At 36.9% G+C, this 22,465-nt stretch overlaps 5 protein-coding genes across 16 annotated transcripts in view; 1 reads left to right on the forward strand and 4 right to left on the reverse strand.

Moving 5' to 3' along the window:
- Positions 1–468: 468 nt before the first annotated feature.
- On the reverse strand, positions 469–1,598 carry LOC145732275 (motile sperm domain-containing protein 1-like). Its single transcript, XM_081984426.1, has 4 exons — positions 1,379–1,598; positions 1,150–1,323; positions 973–1,099; positions 469–922 (listed from the first exon to the last, which is right to left on the reverse strand). The coding sequence occupies exons 1-4, from the start codon at positions 1,509–1,511 to the stop codon at positions 706–708; spliced, it is 651 nt and encodes a 216-aa protein (XP_081840552.1). The 5' UTR covers positions 1,512–1,598; the 3' UTR covers positions 469–705.
- Positions 1,599–1,724: 126 nt separating this feature from the next.
- On the reverse strand, positions 1,725–2,389 carry Lamtor4 (Late endosomal/lysosomal adaptor, MAPK and MTOR activator 4). The gene is made up of 3 exons (XM_081984427.1): positions 2,247–2,389; positions 2,100–2,190; positions 1,725–2,044 (listed from the first exon to the last, which is right to left on the reverse strand). Exons 1-3 carry the CDS (start codon positions 2,387–2,389, stop codon positions 1,994–1,996), a joined length of 285 nt encoding a protein of 94 aa, XP_081840553.1. The 3' UTR covers positions 1,725–1,993.
- Positions 2,390–2,564: 175 nt separating this feature from the next.
- Positions 2,565–4,745, forward strand: LOC145732274 (uncharacterized). 2 transcript variants are annotated; one of them, XM_081984425.1, is made up of 3 exons: positions 2,565–2,700; positions 2,773–2,918; positions 3,956–4,745. In XM_081984425.1, exons 2-3 carry the CDS (start codon positions 2,843–2,845, stop codon positions 4,543–4,545), a joined length of 666 nt encoding a protein of 221 aa, XP_081840551.1. In that variant the 5' UTR covers positions 2,565–2,700; positions 2,773–2,842; the 3' UTR covers positions 4,546–4,745. The 2 variants fall into 2 exon arrangements, with proteins under 2 accessions (XP_081840551.1, XP_081840550.1); XM_081984424.1 differs by lacking the exon at positions 2,565–2,700 and having other exon boundaries at positions 2,744–2,918.
- MED23 (mediator complex subunit 23) lies at positions 4,735–13,340 on the reverse strand. The gene is made up of 14 exons (XM_081984416.1): positions 12,394–13,340; positions 11,715–11,936; positions 11,435–11,659; positions 11,205–11,380; positions 10,972–11,153; positions 9,748–10,044; positions 8,897–9,338; positions 8,074–8,532; positions 7,864–8,019; positions 7,671–7,805; positions 7,447–7,619; positions 7,224–7,399; positions 6,976–7,166; positions 4,735–5,065 (listed from the first exon to the last, which is right to left on the reverse strand). Exons 1-14 carry the CDS (start codon positions 13,234–13,236, stop codon positions 4,798–4,800), a joined length of 3,945 nt encoding a protein of 1,314 aa, XP_081840542.1. The 5' UTR covers positions 13,237–13,340; the 3' UTR covers positions 4,735–4,797.
- A 1,016-nt stretch (positions 13,341–14,356) lies between these two features.
- Positions 14,357–22,465, reverse strand: part of bma (SCY1-like protein bma) — a 31,312-nt gene continuing 23,203 nt past the window's right edge. The window contains exons 10-17 of one of the 11 annotated variants that reach the window (XR_014178986.1): positions 21,604–21,903; positions 21,301–21,550; positions 20,640–21,241; positions 20,459–20,530; positions 18,743–18,808; positions 18,277–18,294; positions 17,880–18,219; positions 14,357–16,719 (exon numbers count right to left, since the gene is read on the reverse strand). Coding sequence is in view for 6 of the 11 variants with exons in the window: in XM_081984417.1 (XP_081840543.1) it covers positions 15,321–15,401; positions 18,073–18,219; positions 18,277–18,294; positions 18,743–18,808; positions 20,459–20,530; positions 20,640–21,241; positions 21,301–21,550; positions 21,604–21,903 (1,536 nt within the window). In the remaining 5 variants the exon portion in view is untranslated. The remainder of the gene's footprint in view (positions 16,720–17,879; positions 18,220–18,276; positions 18,295–18,742; positions 18,809–20,458; positions 20,531–20,639; positions 21,242–21,300; positions 21,551–21,603; positions 21,904–22,465) is intronic. The other 10 variants (XM_081984417.1, XM_081984418.1, XR_014178988.1 and 7 more) reach the window with 10 other exon arrangements.

Here is a 22,465-nt window from a genome sequence, read left to right on the forward strand (position 1 = left end):
TTAGAGTAGTAAATTGTTTTTTGTACCTTAATTTACTCTAAGGTTTTGGTAGAGGGAATTAAACTAGCTACAATTTTTCCCTTTAGACTTTTACTATGAATTCTGTCAAGGAAAAAAAATACAGAATAAAGTTGAAATTGTTTTTCAGAAAATCACAGATCTTGTGATTATTTTTAGGTTATTGTAGAAAATTTTATTTTCTACAATTTTTGTCTCTTAACATTTTCCTGAATTTTGATTCGACGGGGATTGAAGCTTGATAAGTCTCCTAAACTCTCCCTTCTTCTTCTCCTAAATATCTCCCTTCTGAGACCCTTAAGGACAAAATATGTCTCTAAGGTTTTGGTAGAAAATTAAACTAGCTACAATTTAATTTTTTGCTAAATTCTGTCAAGGAAAAAAAATTAATTAATTGTTTTATAATAAAGCAATAAATAAACAGCACAAGAAAAAATACTATCCACTCTATTAGTCCTCCATTAATATATTTTTATTAGTAAAATATAGTATGTATATACATTTACACCTAGAACACAAATAGGTAACATAATTCTGGTAAAACTGAGCCTTCTTATTAATTAATCTATATTTAGTTTCCTGTCAGTATAAACAACAAAATAACTAAAAAAATAAATAAAATCAGTTAAACAAAAAAAAAACACCTATAAAAAGCACCTTATTATTTATATCTGTCATGAGAGCAAGCTAAGACCTAACCAACACACATAAAAACGCACCTAAAAGCATTGCTGCCAACAATTGAATTTTATGTGAAACATGAAGGTAACTAGGAAGACTAGAGGGTTTGGTCACCTCAATTTCAGTGGGCAAGAAGAGCACTGCTGTGCATACAACCACAATGCTTCCTATGAGTAAATTGTTGTTTGTATGAGGGGCACTTCTAGATCCTCCTGATGAGACCCTAATCAAACTCATTAGATTTAAGTACAATTTTCAGTTGCTCTAACTTACCGTAAAGTTGGGGTGGCGCTTCTTATTGAACCTTCTTGACTGTGAAAGTCTACAAAGTCATTTTCAGAAGACTGAGTGTAATCCCTTTCTCCTGGTAGTAAAACTGCTTCAATGGTTTTCCTACCTACTACCTATTAAGAGAACATTAGTCCAGAAAAGAATTAACAACAGCTGAACCTACTTCATCAGTCAGAGAATCCTGTAAAACCACTCTAAACCTGTCTGTCTGGTTGCAGTTGGCTGGAATGACCTGTCTGTGAGTTACCACCAATTGTACGCTACTCTGAGGTGGTATGGTTCCCTCTGGGTTCCTCACTACATATTTATCCCATGACGAAGCGTGGCAGTGTACTACGATCGATTTGAAGCTATCACTACTCAAGACAAAAAATACTAACCTGTTTACCTTTGTACTTAATTAGGAAATCCCAAGGATTGTGCAGGTTTAAAACTTGAATGTGACTGCTTCTCGTGCATAGGTAGAACTTTAAGGTACTGGGGAACGCAAACACTGGAATTTGGCGATTGTTTGAGGTCATTTTAATGAACTGGGACTACATTTGGGACATTGTTTTGAGTCTGAAACATTCAGAATCCAGCTGATCACAACAAACTGGTTTGGCAAAACAAAAACATCTGGGTTTTGACAGTCGATGCTCGTCATTCTGATGCAGCGCTGATAACGGTAATTTTCAAAACTATTTTTAACCACACGCAAGTGACTGAATAGGTTAGCAAATAAAAGTTGAAACTGGGTAAGTATTATTTAATAACTATACACAAGTTTATAAAAGAAAAAATAACAGTGACATCCCATGTTTGATATAAATTAAACACTAAATAGAATAGAGCTCCAAGAGTTTCTTAAAATATTTCGTGCTACTCTTGTCACTCTCCATTTCTAGTATAACCATATACATCTGATAGGTACAAAACATGATACCTCCCATTAAAATAATAATCTGCATAAACCTCTGGCTGGTTAAGTATATAATAAACAACATGCTGATTTCTCTGTAAATTACTCTGTAGTATTTGTAGCAGTAACCAGTGTCACTTTGACAACATAAATCTACAAAGCACAATCATTAAATCTTTATCAAAGAAGTGTTAATGCACACACACACCTTTCGATTGCTCAAACAAATCACATATGCATGGTCATCATAAGATATAGTGAGTTTTTGAAACCCTTGCTTGAATGCTTTTGGATCAAGTCTGCAACTGAATACTGTTAGATACATTTTCACAGATGATTAATATCAGGAAGTTACCTATCATTAGCCAATCCAATCAGTTCATGTATAATTCCAGCTGTTTTTTCATCATTGTCCAATTCACCACCACTTGCTAGTACTGCTCCCTCCGAGTTAAGAGTTAGAAAGCCAGTTTGTCCGGGAATATTAGAGCGATCCATTACATACTTTAACAAAATGCAGCTTTGTTAGTCCTTTTTTAGTTGAATGGGACTGGAATGTTTTGAATGTGTGTGAGTAAGAGATTTCGAAAGATCTACAGTACCAATTTCTTAACAAAGCGGTGTAGGCTGCACTGGGCTTCGGGCTTTTCTAAGTTTTTTGGTTGATAAGGCCTAAAATTCCATAAATATCTACACTGGACTACTGGAGAAAAGATAAATAATAACAGCAATGACCTTGCAATCACAAAAAACGTCAGATATCATATGGTAATTAGTATGGCCTTCCTTTTCTAATCTCCTGCCTGGAGGTGAGTTAAAGAGAGAAACAAATATGGTATTAACTGTCAAATTTTTTTAATGGTTTGACTGTTTGAGGTTAGAATTTTTGTTGGATATACAAATAGAAAATTAAAACAAAAATACACTTAAATTTCACATTGTTTACTGGATATGGACAAACTAAATGAAGACCTGGACCAGTTGGACCTTAAAAGTGCCGAGACAGAAGAATCTTCAAGTGATGATGGTAAGTACTGTTTTCCTACTTGGAATTCTAGAGATATTGGTAGGATTTCATCAGTAAATTAATGGCCTCGATCTGATGAGTAACATTGGCTTATTAACTTCTTTCTCCAAACGTTTCAGTGCTGTTGATGGCCTGAAGGGCCGAAACCAGTTCACAAAGGATCTTTTTAAACAATTGCACATAGAATAGGCTTTTCTTGCACATTTGGCATTACCTGTTAATTAATATTTACACTATTTATTATTACATTTTGAACTAATTCTGTATAAGCAGTGCTCTGTTTGAGCTTCACAGGATTAATTAAAATAGAAAGGCAGCTAACTGGCTTATGAATTATTTAATAGCAGTCACATGACCACTGGACAACTGGAGTGGCTGCCCTGTTTCTTGTTTGTCTATACTCATATCTTAGTACCTTACCAATTTGATAGGAATTTAGGAAAAACTATTGTACGTTTTAAAACTGATCTAAAACAAACCACCTTTTTCTAGCAGAATTTTTTGATTGGTTTGGTAGGTAACTCTTGCTATAGACATTATCCCAGAAATTAGATTGTTGTTCCAGAAAAGATTTCAGGTTTAAATCAACCAAAGTTTTCAGGATCAAAATTAGTCTATACAGACAATTTGGTTCATGATTCCTGTATAGTACTATTCTTGGTTCTAGTATAGCAGAAGTTTATACAGTACCTATTCAACCATACAGGTAAATAAACCTTGCTCTCAGCAATTGTGTTGTTGCTTCCCTTTATTATGGGTAAAAGTAACACTCTTGCAAATAACATTTTTTAATTACTATAAAAACATTTTACACATATTATCTATGGTATAGAGATGGAATTTTTTGTGTGCACTTAATGTCTTGAAAATAGTGCTAACTAAAGATATATGAAATTTTACCACTAATGTATACTTAGAGAAAATTCCCAGAAATTTATTATTGATGAAAAAACGAAAGGGCTAATGAATAAACATCTAAAGCAACAATTCAGGTAATGAAATTTGGACTACAACACTTTTAACTAAAACGATTTCAGAGCTTGAAGCATCCTTCCCAGTGGCCATGTGGGACTTTAAACAATGCGACGGACGCAAGTGTTCCGGCCGTAAACTCGCCCGACTAAAACTCTTAAAACCATTGAGAATGAAGCAGAAATTTCCTGGTTTGGTACTCACGCCTTTCGGCAAAAAAACAGTCAGCCCGGCCGATAAGGACACGGTCCAGACCAAAGGAATCGCCGTGGTGGACTGTTCCTGGGCTCGAGTAGACGAAACGCCCTTCGCAGCCCTAAAACCGGCTCACGGGCGGCTGCTACCCTTTCTAGTGGCTGCCAACCCCATTAAATACGGAACTCCCTTTGAGCTGAGTTGCGTTGAAGCTTTGGCCGCCACCATGTATATTACTGGGTTCAAAAAGGAAGCCAAGTATTATCTAAACAAGTTTTCATGGGGACATTCGTTTTTGAGTTTGAATGAGGAGGTGTTGGAGTTGTACTCCAAGTGTAGCGACAGTGAAAGTGTAGTGCAGGCTCAGAATAAGTTCCTCAAAGAGGAACAGGCTAGAGCAGAGCAAAGTAGTCGGGATATTCCTTCTGATATCAGTGAGGATAGTGATAGCAGTGACTAGTTTAAACTTGTTGCAAATTTTTAGCTTTAAGTTAAACTTTAACTTTGTCTAAAGGGTTTTCGGATAGAAGAATAGAAAAAATGGTTTTCTGTTAGAAAACTGTTTACTTATGAGCTGTAAATTTGTAACCAGGTTTAACCAAAGCTTACCATACCATAAAACCATATTTTTGCAAATAAACTAAATGCATTGAGTAAAAAGTCTTATAATCACATTCATCACACATCACACTACATTATTTCACGAGTACATTTAAAAAGCCTTCTGCTCAGGGGCTGGCGCTGGTGGTGCTTCCTCCAAAGTCAAACTGGGCATAAACCTAAGCCTCGTTTGTAGGGTGGGGCTCAGTTTCCTAATTAACGCTTCAACTTCACTGTTTACGAAATCACCAAACATGTATTTAATGTGATAGAAAAAGTCGCAAATTGTGTCCAAATAGTTCAGTTGAGACTGGTGCGAGTCCACTAGTACTAGTAACTCATACATGGTTGCCGTCAATGTTTGTAAAACAAGGTTTAACCTGAAAAGACAATGAGTGTGTGTATATCCTCTTGTATTAAGGTACTCCAGTACAGTATTTAAATATGGTTTTTTTTATATATTTTTAGTTGTTTTTATACGTTTTTGGGATGGGTTTACTTTTAGAAAAACAAAGTTATAAGTACCTTAAAGTACCCTGATTATTATAACTTTAGTTGCACGTCATCAAGGTGAAAATGGGCGGCGTTGTCAATGTTATAAAAAACGACGATGTCAGAACCGTCTTGGTTTACATTTTGAATTGCATTTGCAGAAAGGTCTTCGTGGTTTTTACTGTTTTAATAAACCTTTTGGGGTACTGAGAGTGAGGAAAGCTTAGTTTAATTTAAGAGACCCTGAGTTGAGGGTTTTGAGATCTGATGTGTTTTACTCGCCATTTGTGTACAGTGCGTTTTTTTTAACGCGCAACATAGGATTTTACGTGTTAAATTTTTAAGCTTATGTTGGACCATGTTATTTTGGAACTACAGGTATAAAACTTGGAAGATGAGTCTTCAGTACCATAAAGCTTAAGTAAGACCACCAATTCGGTCTAAAAAGTGTTTACAAATTAGCAAAAAGTCATCTTTTTTGGAACATATTTTATCTTTCCATATTCCCTGTATGTATGTTTACCTGCTATCTGCCCTGTCATTATCAAAAACAACACCTACCATACATACAGGGAGTATAAATCTTTTCGAAAGAAGATGACTTTTTGCTAGTTTGTAAACACTTTTTAGACCGAATTGGTGGTTGTACTTAAGCTTCAGGGTACTAAAGACACACTTGTCAAGTTTTACACCTGTAGTTCAAAAATAACATGGTCTAACATGGGCTTAAAAATTTAACACGTGAAATCCTATGTTGCGCGTTAAAAAAAACGCACTGTATAAACTTTGAGTAATAATGAAGACATTATTTGCGTAGATTTTCAGGTAGGGGTTTAACAATTCAATGATTTTTTATTGGTTGAATAAGCTTACTCATGCTAGTAAATGATAATACTTAGCTTTAGTACTGTAGACTCATTTTTAGATCAAACTGTAGATGTAAGCTTCACACAAAAATCTAATAGAATAAAGTTGTTTGGCAGGTTGTTGGAATGTTGTCTGTCCACGAGTTTGCCAACATATTTTAAGGCGCGTAATTTAAATATCCGTATCTATGCAATGTTATTGTTCAATAAGTTTGGTTGGCAATAGAATCACCTGTGTTATGACGTGCAACTAAAGTTATAATAATCAGGGTATTTTACCAATTTGCTTATTTTAAAATGAAACCCCACCCACTACAGAATACTCCTGTCATTTCTTCAAGTATGTTTCCTGCATCATTCATTATCTATATTCAATTATTTTCTCTTCTTAAGGTTCAAATAGCTTGCTTGAAATAACGTGACCATATTTAAGGTCAAAATATCGCTCTGAACGTCACATGACCATTTTTACCACAAAAGGATTTTCTGTAGGTCACGTGACTTCTCTCACGCTTAAAATACCATCCTTAGCAATAGCACGTGACCATATTTAAGGTCAAAATGTTGTTCTAAAGGTTACGTTACATTTCTACGACTCAAAATAATAACGTGACTGTTTTCAATTTAAAAATAGCATCCTTTTACCAAAACCTGTTTGACAAAGGTCACGTGATGGTTTTTAATTACCAAAGTCACCTACAACGGTCACGTGACATTTCTGACTTGTGTTTCAATTGTTAATTTTTTTATTTAGGCAAATTTTTAACTGAAAAAAATATTTCACAGTGGCTTTTTTTTAATGTTCTTCGGGTGCTCTTAACAAGCTTGGTACCCAGTCCCGACGGTATGATAGTATGGTACTGTTAAAAGTCGATTTACTCCGCAAATGTCAAAGACAAACCTATAATTTTTAAAAAAATCTGACAACTTACCGTTGCAAAAAAGGACCAATCAAATGACAGATAAACAGAAACTGCTCCTCGGTGCGTACCACTTGAGGCAGGTACTGTGTCATCCATTCAGTGATGCTGGCAATTTGTCCCGGGCACGCGTGATGAAACGCCGCGTGGGCCATGGCGATCATACAGCTGAAATTTGTGTTCAGGAATCCTAAATGGGTCTCCTGCAACCGAACGACAATTTATCCTTCCATTTCTCCCTAAAGAACAACGCAACTAACCTTAAAGTTGAACATGCGGAACAAAGAGTAGTCTTGGGGCCACGGGTCCAACTCTACCATAGTTTCCAGCAACCGGTCAAACAAGGCGTCCCAGTAGGCTTTAGGCAGTGCCGACAAGATCAGTCCGATCACGTTGATCCATTCGTGGATATGATCCAGGGGAATAATCACGTGACCTGCAGTTTAACGTAACATAAACCAAATAGAATAAGAATAAACGCACCTTTTAGAGCCACATCAAGAAGTCTGTTAGTAATTTGTTCAGGCTCTACAGGTAAAAGCATCATTTCCACACAGGTTATGTACAGAATGTGATTGACCGCGTTGGGAAATTCAGTAAAACGCCAATCTCTAAGGAAGTTGGATGTGGTACCATTTACCACGTTGACCATACGCCTGCAAGACCACCCCTTAATCCTCTTACTCGTTAAAGTCACGATCACTTACTTGACCATACGCATGAAGTACTCCAAGTCGGGAATGACCGACCACGTGTCCTCTGGATTTTCTGAAGTTTTCATGTATTTTTGATAGTCTTCGCTCAAATCTTTGTGGTGATTAACCAAAATTGATATACTCAATCTATAAATAATTACACTGTAACCATACTTGAACTAATTTTAAAATAAATTACACATACTTCCTTTTAAACGTATATTCAGTTCTCATTTGTCTTTCATAAAAGTGTAAAGTGTCATAAAGGAAGCCCACAGGTCTGTTGTGGAATTTGTACAGACAGCCAACGTGTTCAAGAATAATTTCCAGACTTTTATACACTTGAGGAATTTCTGAAAATCTAAAAAAATCACTTTGACTCACATTCAATCATATAGATTTCAACCAAACACACCGGTGAATCACCACATCAAACACTGGAAGAAATCGCAAACAAACGTTCCCAAAATACGGCTGATACAAGCCCGGTTGTTCTTCCATAGAGAATTTCTCCGGATACTTCCGGTGAAACTCCATATGCTTCTCGTGCCAATTGGTTTGGTTCCAATGATCCGGTGAGTTTTCCCGGACAAATTCGATGACACGGTTTCGAAACTCTGTGGCCTTTAGCAGCACCAGCTGAATTATGAATGAGCACACCTGCGCGTCGTTGACTTCCAAATTGCGCAAGGTCAGACAGAGCACCAGTCGGTCAATGGTCAGGATGCTATGTTTCCATATCATGTCGTTGACGGTGTCCACGCACTTGTTCACGTAGTGTCCACCCCCAGATGCTGTTAATTCGGATACGAGATAGTCACAGAAGCGGCGCAGATGCGCTGATAGTGCTCTGGCACCAATACGTTCCAGAATTCTGTTCAAAAACGTCAATTTTTCAAGCTGTTAGAAGGTTTCAAGTAAATATTTTACTTTACCAAGGAAATTAGTCCTGTAAATTACAAATAGTTCAAATTTTGACACTAATTTTCTCCCTGACTGTACCAAATCTTGTAGTGTTTTTTCAGGTTATTGGATAGGAAATTTAATGAGGATTCTAAAAATGTGCTTAAAATACTAATTTTCTTACACCAAGTGGGTCTCTGACTGTCAAACTGTGCTCAAAAGTTGCAAAAATCAGAGTTCAGAAAGTCGATTTAATCCGCAAAAGTTTTCTTGCAGTATTCGATACAAAACGTGTTTCTGAGATTTATGACCGCATTTAGATAGAATCAACTTACTTGTAAGCAATAGGACTAACATGGTTCTTGTCCATCATCATCTTCCAGATTAAACACAGAAACAATGGAGGCGCCCCAGGAACACCGAAATGCGCCATCATATCATTCTCGTTAGTCATTGAGGTCCATTTCCTGTTCTCCTCCTCGACTGCTTTTTTCAATTGCAGTTTGCAATCCTGCAACTTGGGCTGCTGATTGTAGAATTCCTGCATGGGGAGTGGTAGACAAGCCAACGTGTGCGGCGACCAACCGTGCGGGGTGTGCTGGGCGATCGTGTTTAACACGTCCACACACCATGCGCCATCCGATCTGGTTGCCACTGTAGCCCTCGCCAATGTCAACACCAGGATTCGATTCAATTCTTCCGATTCCGTCGATATGATGGTTTTTTGATCGGCCAGGAATCGGGATAATTCAGGCTGGACGTCACTACTACCTAGACCTACAAATGATGTTAATAATAGTATACAGTGTATTCCAAATCTTCCACGGTCTTGTGGAAAAAAGTAGAAGACAGAGAAAACACATAGTGTTAAGAAATTAGTGTATTCATAAGAAAATTGTCCAGCGTTTGCTAATCGATGTGCTTTTATGAATGTGACCATTAACATAACTGTTAGTCAACAATGAAATTTGCTGTTCTTTCTTCGAAGTTCAAACTCCTCAAAACTGGCTTGATAAAACTTCATTAAACCTTAACTTTAAATTGTAAGAATTTTGGAAGAACATTTATTAAAACCCACACTTATCCATTTAAAAAGTTTGACACCACCATCAAGCACACCTTTAAGGAAAAAGTATACCGTACCGGAACATTTACAATACCCTGAATAATCTACTCCAAGTCTTACCAGCGATGAGTTTCAAAGCCGTCGTCTCCACGCAGAGGAATAAGTGGGTCTGATTGGCTTGCGGTCCTCCAGCTAGCGAATGCAAATGGCTGAGTACCTGTACGCGGTAATGGGGCTGAATGTGGTGCATACGAAAACTGAACATTTCCAATAAAGTATACATGATACCCCAAGCATGACTTTTGAACACTTGGGGCAGGAGCTGTCCAATAAAGCCCTTGATACCCAGAGATTCGATTTCAGTGTAGACTAAGAGACGGCTGTAAGTTTCCACTAAGGCTGGGGCTAACGGTAAACCTGATAAAGACAGTTAGAAGTTAACTTTTAAAACCCAGTTATAAATAAATTACTAGTTGTGGGTTGTGAGGTTTTTTTGTTAAATCGACCACTTTTCACATATAACTCTTTAAGCAATTGATTAAAAATATCTTTAAGTTAACCTAAAAAAAATTAACAAAACATGGGTCTAATAATTCAATTTTACTTATCATAAAGGAAACTACTTCTTTACTTCTTAAGACACCAAAAATATTAGATACAAATCAAGCTACCAATGGCACTAATTCTCAACATCCTTGTCATAATAAAAAAGATGAGAACCTCATAAAAAAAAGCCAGAGCCCTCTACAAGAGTCTTAATCTTTCTCATAACTGTTTTAAATTCCCATAGGCCTATAGACTCCTTTTGAAATTGTCAGAAGCCTTTAAATGGTACTAGAACCTTCTAAAATGTACTATAACTTAATCTTAAACTTTCCCATAACTGTTTTAAATTGCCAATAGCCTCTAGAACCATTTAGAAAGTGTCAGTGGCCTTTAAATGCTACTGACAATTTTCTAAAAACTATAGTATCATTTTGAAAGTGTCAAAGACCTCTAAATACTACTGACAACCTTCTAAAACCATTTTGAAAGTGTGAGAGGCTTTTAAATGTTACTGAGAACCTTCTAAAACGTACTAGAGCCTTCTACAAGTGTCTTAAACTTTCCCATAACTGATTTAAATTGCCAGAGGGTTCTATGATTTAAATGTGCCCGAGACTACCAGTAAGTGATTTTGTGGAACACTAAATGTCTTGTTTTGACAACTTGAACAAATCACAACTTTTGGCTTTACAAATCCAATTATTATTTGAAAATAAATGCATATTTCAGTAAAAAATACTTTAAATTCTAATAAATTATCAAAATCTGACTAAACCCCCCGAGTTACCCTACACTCACCTGTTTTACTGCTTGCCAACTTCATAATATGAGTAACAATACTGTGAATCAGACTCATTTTAGCGTGAACTGTCAACGAATCAAGAAGTGACAAACTGATGGGACAAGAAGGCTGGGCTGCTCCTCCTGGCCCCAATTTGGGACTCACTTTAATGGCATCAACAAGCGCCGCCATGGGAATACTATACAACTCCTCAAAATAAACCTTTCACTTAACTACTATTAAAACTCACCTGAAGCAATCTGAATTGTTATTAGTACTGTAGGCATTGCAAAGCAGCGCCACCCTGTAATCATTCCCCATACCAAAAGAAGTGTTGTTTGGTGGCAGCAGGTGCTGCAGGAATTCATGGTGCGATCGCAGCCTAGTTGGCAGGGGCCAACTGATTTTAGTTTGTTCAGATTGAGTCTGAGAAAATTAACAAGTCAAAATTAAGTCAAACTAAGTTTGCGCTACAGTTACTTTTCTCATTAAATGGATCCAGATACAGATCATCGCCATTTGTCGAGTACATTGTGGTTGGCTGAAATCCGGCACTGCTAAAGGTAAATCTTGTTCGGGGAACAGGAGATCACACAACTTGATGACAGGCATAAATGTTGCCAAAGGGTGTCTCTGTATTGAACCGGAGATAAATTGAAGGAGCATCCACATTAAATGGTCTCTGCCACGACGTACGTCTTTTCCCTAAAGTCAGGCAACTGGTTAGACACTAAATTACAAAAAAAAGTTTATAACATGCCTGAAGTTTAGCGTGCAACGCCGTGACCATGTTGGGAAAGACGGCGAAATTGAATAGGACAAAGTAAATCAATTGTGACGATAATTGCGACCACATTCGGTCAGTTTCAGGCCCGTCCACCTCAGATTTTTCTAGAGCCATCACCACCAGTTCTACCAATTGCTCCTCAATTGGTTGGCAACGGTCTTTGTATTGTTTGTTCAAACCAAGCATATGACATACCTGTTTAATAGTTTAATGCAAAGAAATGACTAAACAAAGCCAAGCCAATGTGTAGTTAATGAGTGTAATAAACAAACAAAACATGGGTTTTCACACTTGGAGTAAAAAATATTAAATGACAAATTTAAATTAAATATTATGTTAAAAATAAGAGCAAATATAAAACCATTTTGATTCCTAAGGAGGAAAACTTTGAATATTCAAATTTAGATGTATGTTTTTCATCATTATTTAACTATAAAAAAAACCAATAAGCTAGCTTGAAGAACACTGAACCAGGGCTATTATTCTATTAAGAAAACCAAATTGACTGTCCTGTTCCTCTAATGTAGGCTCAGATATAGGTAAATAATTCAGTCTTGATTTTGACAATATTGACCAAAAATAATTTTAATGAAATTAATGACAGCCATGACTCTCATTAATATTAAGGCTAACTAGTAATATACAAACTTACCATATCTCTGCTGTAAGGTTGACCTAAAACATATCTCAACAGTCCAGTTTGCTTCTCCATCACTTCAGGATCATATGGTAAACCCCTTTTAATGCCAAAAGACAAAGAAACAGGGTCCAACTTCCATTGACTGAGCAAGTAGTCTGAACACCCACTGTACTTAACCAAAGGTCTCATTTGTGAGTGTCCCACAATTGAAACCATCTGAGCACAGGAACGAAAACTTTCTATATAATCTGAAAATAATCCAGCCACACTCCAGTGTGGAAAGTGTGCATAAGGCTTCTGCAGTTCACTTGCCACTAAATACCCTGGCAGTAGGCAAGCATCACGATCTAGGATATTGGTTACTAAGTCTAAATAGGCTTTGTGTTGTGGTTTGGTGCCTGCTGTCAGTTTTTGTGGTAACTCTTTGGCTCTCTCATAGCATCCTTTCAGAATGTCTCTCACTCCTTTGTAGTCAACCAGCTCCAGGACATTTTTCAGCAGTTTGAAGCACCCAACCCAAAAATGTGAATTTGTGTATTGAAGCTGGTTAGTAGTGATGATAAATTCGCAAGCTTTACGTGCCGGCAATGTTCCTTTCCTCATGCAGTGCTCAAGGAGACCAAGCAACAAGTCCATTTGAGAGTGAGAGCCCTGAGCTGCCACACTCATATATTGCCTGAGGGCGTTATCCAGGTATTCCGCCCCCAAGGATTCAAAGTAATCAGACAGTTCTTGCTGCCATTTTTGGACTTTCTGTGCCTCATCTTCAGTACGTTGAACTAGGAAGGAACTAAAGGCAAGTTCTATGCCTTCCACTCTGGTTATGTTTTTAAGGATTGAGAGTATTTCCGCCATATTTTAATGCTTGAAAGCCTTATTTCACTGAATTACTGAATAAACACACAACAGTCACAACACAAACAAAGCGTTACTTAACCTCACTTTTGCGGTATAAACACTAAACAAGTAGTTTTGACATTTGAAAATTCAGATCTGTCAGTAGTTATTGAGCGTGGCGCGGGTGGTCGCTTTATAAACTATTAAAAACCACAACCTACCAAAGTAAACTAAAAATTCTTAGTCAATCTAAAGCGATTGTAACATCAATTAATACTAAAATGTACAAAATACAAAATTAGTATGAAGTTACCAGAAAAATAATTTGTGAGAAAAATAGAAAAATGCTTTGTTTTGTCCTTTAAACCAGTTTTAACCTACTGAAAGTAATAAACTTCCCTAGATTAGTGTAGAAATTCTCAGAATATTCTAAAGTAGTATTCTAGCTGCAATTTAGGCAGTTTTTTAGGTCATCATGATTACTGATTTTCACTGTAAAACATTTTAATCTACTACCATTTTTACCATCATCACCTCTTTGATGGTGACTTTAGGACAAATTCTTTTGGGTGCAACGATTTACTTACTAGTCAATTAAAAAGTTATTCGTCTGGTTTTTGATAAGAATAATAGTTTCAATTTAGCCTTTACAATATAAAATTATATGTTGATGAACAAAAAGAAAAATCAAGTAGAACTTTGGAGGGACACTAGTAAATTGCACAAAATAAAGGCAATGCCCTAAATATTAAAATAGGTGTGTAACAGCAGTTTCAAAATTTCATTATCCAATACTACAGAGTACATAACCGGTATGGTTGCCTAAGAAATGGTAATATTTTCTCAAGTTTAAGAAATAAAATTTTGAAAAAAGTTATTTGATCTAGTCAAAAATTATGGTTCTAAATGTAACAGTTTTGACAAACCTTTTTAAGAATCCATAAAATATATAATTCCACCGTAGTTAATTTATCTATTTTCAGATAAATTAACTACGGTGTCATTTTTGAAGGCTTCTTCTTGTGGTTGGCCACGCCTCATTGAGAATCACTAATGCTGCCCCATGAATGCTGTTTAACCACCATCCATAAATAAATGGGCGTAACTTTTTACATTGCAGCCCAATAAAACAACAACATTAAACATATTATCACAATTTTATATTTTCTGACCATGTCACATCCAAACTTTTGATATGTCATAGAAAATCTCACAAAATCCAGAAAAAACACAGATATAATAATATATTTAGTTAATCCAACATTGATAGAGGTAGGACATATACGGTTTTAACAAATAATATAGATTTATGTTTTGAGGTGGTGTTGTCACGTCTCCTCAGTTTTGTAGAGCGTTTGAAACGTGGCAACATCTCAAACCTGTTTATAATCTCTGTTGTTGTACATTCAATATTAATAATATTATACTTTTTTTATGATTTGAACTCCCACAGGAACATTCTTCACATAGGTACTTACTGATTGTTTCAATTCCTTTTTAAATATCCGGTATATTGACGTATTATAGTGCGGGAAAACTGTTTAATAAATACTCTGTTGTACCGGTTAACAAGTCGTAAAAATGAGATTTTCCTTTGTTTTATTGTTCTTTTGTACTATCATTCTTTGATTAATTTTTTTCTTCATAAACCACACCATATCAATCACAATTAATATTACAGTAAATGTTTCCTATCCTTTCTAAATGGAATATATACACACCGAACATTGTTTTTACATGTTGATATGATTTTTGTGTTTTAGAGAATTGGCGAAATGTTCACTTTTTAGAAATTTACACATTTATACTCTAAATAGGAGCTGGAGTTATTATATTATAATTATTATTATTATTACTTTCCTAAACACAATAACTGGTATATTATTATAGAGAAAAGGGAGGGTCAACTCCGCTTTGTGCATACACGATAAAAGATTGTCAAAAAGTGGCTTATATAAAATGGTACTAGAAAAGTAGTATTTTTTTTCAAAAAATGATTAACCTTGGGCCTAACCTTAAAAAAGTGATTTTTTTAAATGACCAGTCAGTACGAAGTATATGTATTGCTAAATTATGCTTAAAATTTTAAATAATAGGAGCTTCTAGAAATAATTGAGATTGTTCAATCCGTGGAAGCGATCTCCTAGTGACCCTGTGTACATCCTCATTGGGTACTTCCTTAACTAAAAAGAAATAGGGGAAACAATTTAATGCATACATTACAATATTAGGCCGAAATTAGTATAGGAGGTTTTTAAGGACAAGTTTGACACAATCCTTAACACTACGAGGCAAAGATTGACTACATCTTCTCAACATGGAATTACTGATTTCAAATTTGGATATTTAAAAAAACCGTTTTTAGAATAAGTCACAACCGGGAAACTTCAACTCATAAACCTATAAAATTTAGGTACTTAAAATGATTTAAAACTGTATTTTTAATTTTATAGCTTCATAGAGTAGTATTTGACAGTTTGCAGCGTTTCGACATATGAAACTAGCTCGAAAGAAATCAGCTTCACGCTTGTTAAAAATCCTTCTCATAGAGGTCTAAAAAACATTTAATAATGTGAATTTTAACTGATTGTACTAGTTTTAATAAAGTTTTGTCATTTTATAGCTTTATGGAGAAGATTTTGGTAGTTTCCAAGTTTTTGACAGATTGAAAAATACTCAAAATAAACAGATATAACTTATGTTATTTCCAATCTTGTATACAGACAACATTTAATAAACCCCTTAAACAAAGCGTATTTTACCCAGGTTACAGAAAAAGTTTTTCCCAAATATCCAAACTCCCCAGAGATGGGAAATTGAACCTGACAACACTGCTTAAACGTCAAAAGAACGGTGCTGCACACAATGACGTAACCACAAATTACAATGGTTTGATCTATATCAGGCCAGCAGTAAAGGATTGTATCATTATTAGGCAAATTAAAAGGACTCAACTGCTACAAGACAGACCATAGATAAAAATAGTAAATTTACAAATGTCTAAACTAACCATCGCGTTACTTTAAATATAATTAACATTTATTTAATGAAAATATGTTTTATGAAAAATATGAAGTGTATATTTAATATTTTGAGGCTATAATAATCTGTTTTTTTTTAGGCGATTGTCGAAATTGTAGAATATAAGTAACTATAATACACATATCTCTTTTTAACATTACAAGGCGGAAAAAGACACACATATTTGTTTCCTAGGGCCGTGTCCGTTGACACACTTAACGATTAATACAGTGAGAGCGAGTGAGAGAGGAGGAGTGTGATTAGAACAGAACACGGTACATAACACTTAGTGCGGACGAGTTTCAACTATAAAACGGACAACATGTACAATAACACACAAAACTACAAATTTGGCACACCGAAATCCTGTCGTGTCCAAGTCCGCGTCCATCTGATTGTCGTTCGATTGCCACAAGGGAGGATAAGATAAGGGATGATTGGACGACACTGGGTTTACTGACGTCCGCCAAATAACTGATACTGAAACAGACAAGGTGGAGACATTTAACATTTAAGTAAGCTAAATAAGGACAGCATGATATGATTTATGGCGCAGTCTGTGTAGGATCCGCACGGGGGCTCAGACTGCTCCTATAATTCAAAAGCGTGAAATGATGTCAGTAAGGGTTACAGTGAAACCTCAATCTGAGAGAGTTTAAACTCGGAGATTAAAGTTAAACTAGTGACCCTATAGCACGGCATGCATCGTGACTCGGACAACTACACAAACACACACGAATGACATGCGCAAAATGTGTTTCCGGAAGTATTTTGTATACATATGAAGCTTGATGATGTGGTGCGTGGTATTTGGGTTGCGTTCGAGATACGGTTCGAACCTCGAAAGATGGTTTTCGTTTGATTGGACAATGTACGTAATGGTGGGCGTTGTTGACACACAAGGGGAAAATGAATGAAGAGAATTACCTTTCAGTCATTGAAGACACACTGCTAGACACAGGAACTTCATTCGTTTTCGTTTATTATTGAATATCAAAGAGGTCTGTTACGTTTCAGGTTACTCTCTTGAAAACAATTTGAGTCAACATCCAAGAAAACATATTGCCACGTTCTGAGGGGTAGAACAATAAGTCCAATTACAAAACACAATACACTTGAAACAAATTGAATCTAAATTTTTAATAACAGAATCTCTTACAGGGTTTCCTTTTTTTGTGGGTCCTTTCATACTCCAGAGGTTTGAGAGGTTTGAGTACTTGATCAGACATTTTCAACTGCCCTGTATATTCTATAATTATATGAAACAAGTAAGAACTGTCTATAGTAATTGGTTATTCTGTTGGCGCAGTCCAACGGATAACTTCTGCCATAAAGGGTAATTAAAAGTAACCTGAAACGTAAAAGCATCGACCAAACCTTATGTACACTAAATAAAACACTAAAATCAACTATCTAACACCAAAAAAGATAAACAAAAGAAAAGAGTGACATAGAAACCTCTTACGCGTCTTTTGCTGTCTCGAACGCATCCCAGCGGCTTCAAAAACGTACAAGTTCTGGCTTGCGGATTTGAACAAGAACAAAGTCAAGCCAGAACATGTCTAATTGACCGCAGCCGTGGGAGCACGGGCGTGCAAAGGACACACACAGTGTCGAGACAGAGACAAACAAGTGGTTACCGGCAACTGCGAGGGGGCGGCAAAGGGCGACGGCGTCGACCAAGTTAAGGGCGACGATTCCGACGAGAGGGGCGGCTGCTCAGCTAAACGTTATGTTGAGGGAGGGGCATTTGCGGACCGGGCCGGTGGGGGCTGGGAGCCCCGCCGCCGCCCGGCCGCCCCTATGGTGCGGAGGAGTGGAGGGTACTCTTACCATGCCGGATCCCAATTGTTGCAGCAGACCACTACTGCCGCCCTGCGAACCGCCCAAAGCGGCTGATGGTCGTCTTGATCTTATTGACTGCATGCTGCTGCTCAGTAGGAAGGGTACGCTGCTGCTTGTGTTTGGCATTGATCCTCCCTATGTTGCCAAATTTCACTTTAAGCACTCATTTTCTGGTCAAGTAAAGAAACTTACAATCATGTTCCTGGCCAGCTGTATAGAAAACTTTGGTTAGTGAGCGGAAAACTTCATGTGTTAGGACAACACTAACTACACTTAATTAAGCTTTGGGGTTAGGGTTCGATGGAGGCCCAAAACAAACATTTTATGTGTTCTGAAAGCACTTTTCTATTACCATACAAATGTTTTCTGGTCTAGAGCGACAACTAAACACTTTCTGTGGAAAAAAAATGCTTTCAAAACCTCGATGATGACACTTTTGAACGCATCAACAAACACCAGTTGATCAGTATGTGGATGATGATCTGTGAAGTACTTTATGTTGAATGTTGATGAGTAGTGATGATAACAAAACACCCCGCATTAAATCAATAACATAACCTCACACAGTTAACATACAGGGTGTTTCGCTATAACAGAAACTGAGTTGGGGTTGGGAACGATGACGACACCGACATGTAATGTCTGATCAGGGACTTACGTGTGACGTCGAAGGCACGGAAAGGCTCGAGCCCTCTCGGGACACCGAGCTGTACCCGAAGGCGCCCTGTGGGCCAATCAGATGCCGTGTTCAGTATCATGTGAATAGAATGACCGGCGGAGAGGGCCTCCGATTCGTCAGAAAGTGAGCCCTCTTCGTCGGTTTTGGTATACACCATGATGGTGGTTTAAGATTTTTTTGTTTTCTTTTTACGTGTGTATCATGATTTTTACTATGGTGTTTTATTATATACAGGGTGTTGCAATCAATCAACTGCACCAACCAATTTTCTATACTATTAAGTAAAAAACTGAATTTTCACCTAAAGATATTTTCAAAATTATTTGGTATCTTTAGTGTTACGGGTGCATCAAATCAGTAGCAACAGTGGATTTCTGTTTGACAGCTGACACTTGTAAAAGGACTCTGTCAGCTGTCAAAGTCATGTTTGTAAAGCTCAAGTCATATCTCAGAAATTACTACATAAACTGATGACAATTTACCATTGTCCACAGTACTTAAGAGCATGTATAATGCCAAGTTTGACATCTGTCAATTTTACAAAATGGCAATGAAAAAATGTGGAATTCCTGTACAGAACAAATTTGCACAACACAATATAATAAAATCATTCAGAGTTTCTTAACTTTACAGAATGGTTGATGATTTGTTGTTAAACACCCTGTATATTCTGTAAGTATAATAATTGAATAAATGTTATATAGAAAAAACCAAAACAACACTTCGAGCTGAAAAACTCCATGCCACAGGACAATGTTACACAGGATCCATTGTAATCAATTTTTTTTGCAAACAGTATACAGGATGTCCCATAGATCTAGTTTAAAAGTATTTTAACTGCGTATTTTCCTAGTAAATTGAAAGTTTAATGGTTGAGATATTCGGTTTTCAAAATTGCAGAATTATCTTTGCTCTGTTATAACTCTACGCCCTGAGTGAGGCGAGTTCTAACAGTTGTCACGTGATACTAGGTCACGTTCTAATATGATGATCACGTTACAACTGTCAAAAATACTTCCATAAATCTCCAAAAAAAATCCATTTCACACTTAAAAAGTAAATAAAAACCCTTTAGACTCCTTTAGCTCTACGTGACTGAGGCAAAATATGACAATAGTTGTCACGTAATACTTTATCTCTGTAATAGCCCTACTTTTAACTAAGGTTAGTTTGACAGTTTTCACGTGATACTAGAACACGTCCTAATTTCATTATTGCATCACAACTGTCAAAAATATACCTTTGAAGCTGTCAAATTGATTTTCTGTCCTTGACACTTAGAAAATAACTCGTCTTGATTGAGGCAAACTTTAGTAGTTCTCATTGGTAACTGACAGTTGTCACGTGACATTAGGATATCTTTGATGAATTTTGGCTATCTCACTTTGACTTATTCTGACATAAAAAGATAGACAGCGTTACTACAGCAACCGTATGTTACCAATTTTGACAGTTGTTACGTATATGACACTTGTCACGTGACCGTTTGCTAAATTTCCTCATCTAAATACGCTGCAACAGACTTTAATCAAATGTCATGTTTCCTGTAAACTGACTAAGAGAAAACTCGGTTAAAATATTTTAACATAATTATGGAACACCCTGTATAAAATACACAGTGAGAAACAAAAACAGAATTCATTCGGGGGGCAATTTTTGACAAAAGAGGGGGTGGGAAAAGTACAGAAAACTCACTCCCGAATGTTTCCGTTGGAACATAAGGCTGCCATGCGAGCCACGTCCTGGCACATACCCGTTTGAAAGTCCCTAAAGAGAAAAAATGTACTTTTCCTCACTTGTGCGTGAGTTTTCTTTAATTTTTTGCCTGAAGCTCTCTGCGGTAGAATTTTCTATTAAAAACTACAGTAAAACCTACCGTTGGCGGTGATAAATTGACTGTAGATCCTCTACGTTCCTGAGGGCCGATACTGGAATGTCTTCTGATGGGTAAACCACCTCCTGGTGTTCCTCCTGGGGATGAAGCGCAGGAAGGTGCAATTCTAATCTTGGGAGTCATCAGAGTGTTATCGGACAGTCTTCGGTTAGGAAAAGCATTGGCCACTCGCAAAAAATTGCTGTCAGGTGAAGAGGGCGCTCCAAACCACCAGGAACCACTCAAAATCCCCCCAGTTGAGTTCTTCCTTTGCATATCTTCGGCGCTTGATGTTTTCCTTTGTTCTATCCTCAAATTTGGGATATTGAAGGGAGGTACGTGCATGTTGTCTGAACTGTACTGGTGCCTTAAAGGTCGGTGTCTTTCAGGACTTGGTAGACTAAGGTTGTCCAGTTTGAGTTTATTGCGCTGATTTCGGTCGATTTGTTCTAGCATATCCTGGAGGACCTCCAAGAGAACTTGGAACTGCTCTAGATTCAATGAAGGGTTTACAGTTTGAGGGATTAAGTGGGGCATTACTTTGGTGGCCATCAAATTCACACTGAGTCCATACTTTTTGTCACTTAGCATCAACCGGTATATATCTAGGGTTAAGTTAGTTTATTCAGTGTTTGCTAGTAGTAGATTATTTGAAAGGACTTACTGACTACCCTTAAAATAACCATGGGGTCGTTCAGTCTGATTTCCAGGAGTAGAGGCATAATTTCGTCGATGATCTGCGACTTATCCAGCCTATCCAGGCTGCGTTCTATGCAGGAAAGCACGTTAGAAACAAGCTTTAAATCGTTCTGGTTGTTTTGGTAGATTATCTTGGTTTTTGGTAGGATAATCATTTTAATAGCCTGCTCGTCAAGGTACTCGGATATGTTGGTAACAGCAATCAAAGCAGCATTCTGAAATATACAAAGTTTAAAAACTCCTAGCCCCAATCACTGTGATTACTGACCTGCACTTGAATGGTTGGACTATCAAAAGCGTTATACAGCATTGGCAAAACCTCAGTCCGAATTTCATCCCGAGGGGTTTTCTCCAAAATAATGTGAAGGTTTTCCAAAATGGTGACTGCAGCTTGGACAGTTTTGGGTGCCGAAAAAATCGGTCGAAAGTTGTGCAAAATGAAGGTTTCGTACTCCTCTACTGTCGATTCTTGTACGATGAAAAGGACCGGTTGGAGGACAGCTGCTAAAACCTCCTGGGAGCACATTTCCTGGCGTAGGGACGGCCATATGTGTTGATACCAGAGTTTCTATAAATTATACTTTGATCAGCTAATGTTATGTTGTCACCCTATTTTACTGTAATATTTGCCTTTAAACTTCAAACAACTGACACAGTTTTCAAATGCATGTCTTTTTTTAATTGGAAACAAGTCAATTATAAAGCTCACAACAACCCGAGAAAAAGTCGACAAAATAGCTCTAATACTACACAGCGAAATGTTATAATATACTCTCGGCTCTATTTGCTCTCTCAAATTAGTTTGCATATTTAGTCCGGCGAATGGAAACGACTTTACTCGCTAGAAAATCGATAGAGCAATGAGACGGCCTCCGGTTTTAAAATTTCAACAAACAGAATTATATATTAGCGTATTTTACTAAAAAACTGTGCAAGTAACCAAAATACAGTTTGTAAGAACTGTATTCTAGCTAGATTTATAGATGAGTATCCTAATGGTAAGTCCACATGTGCAGTATTTGCGCAAATCACAGCATTTTTCATAGTTTGTGATTAGCCAAAAAAAGCAGCAAGCTGAAAGCTGTTTTTTGATTGATCACTGTACTGAGATTTACGCAAATGCTGCTCCT

Source organism: Ips typographus, linkage group LG7 (genome assembly GCF_016097725.1).
Source record: "Ips typographus isolate SLU linkage group LG7, UJ_Ityp_2.0, whole genome shotgun sequence".
In the NCBI taxonomy this organism is placed as follows: domain Eukaryota; kingdom Metazoa; phylum Arthropoda; class Insecta; order Coleoptera; family Curculionidae; genus Ips; species Ips typographus.

Bases quoted from the DNA above. Each gene is read 5' to 3' on its own strand.
- Lamtor4 (XM_081984427.1), bottom strand. From the start codon at position 2,389: ATGGATCGCTCTAATATTCCCGGACAAACTGGCTTTCTAACTCTTAAC. The intron at 2,191-2,246 runs GTAACTTCCTGA...ATTCAGTTGCAG, and splicing joins ATTGGATTGGCTAATGATAG to ACTTGATCCAAAAGCATTCA. The intron at 2,045-2,099 runs GTGTGTGTGTGC...TGTGCTTTGTAG, and splicing joins TTTGTTTGAGCAATCGAAAG to ATTTATGTTGTCAAAGTGAC.
- LOC145732275 (XM_081984426.1), bottom strand. From the start codon at position 1,511: ATGACCTCAAACAATCGCCAAATTCCAGTGTTTGCGTTCCCCAGTACC. The intron at 1,100-1,149 runs GTTCAGCTGTTG...CTTAATAGGTAG, and splicing joins TTCTCTGACTGATGAAGTAG to TAGGTAGGAAAACCATTGAA. The intron at 923-972 runs GTAAGTTAGAGC...GAGTTTGATTAG, and splicing joins AGCGCCACCCCAACTTTACG to GGTCTCATCAGGAGGATCTA.
- LOC145732274 (XM_081984425.1), top strand. From the start codon at position 2,843: ATGGACAAACTAAATGAAGACCTGGACCAGTTGGACCTTAAAAGTGCC. The intron at 2,919-3,955 runs GTAAGTACTGTT...AAACGATTTCAG, and splicing joins AGAATCTTCAAGTGATGATG to AGCTTGAAGCATCCTTCCCA.
- MED23 (XM_081984416.1), bottom strand. From the start codon at position 13,236: ATGGCGGAAATACTCTCAATCCTTAAAAACATAACCAGAGTGGAAGGC. The intron at 11,154-11,204 runs GTGAGTTTTAAT...GGAGTTGTATAG, and splicing joins AACAATTCAGATTGCTTCAG to TATTCCCATGGCGGCGCTTG. The intron at 8,533-8,896 runs GTAAGTTGATTC...GTTTTTGAACAG, and splicing joins GTTAGTCCTATTGCTTACAA to AATTCTGGAACGTATTGGTG.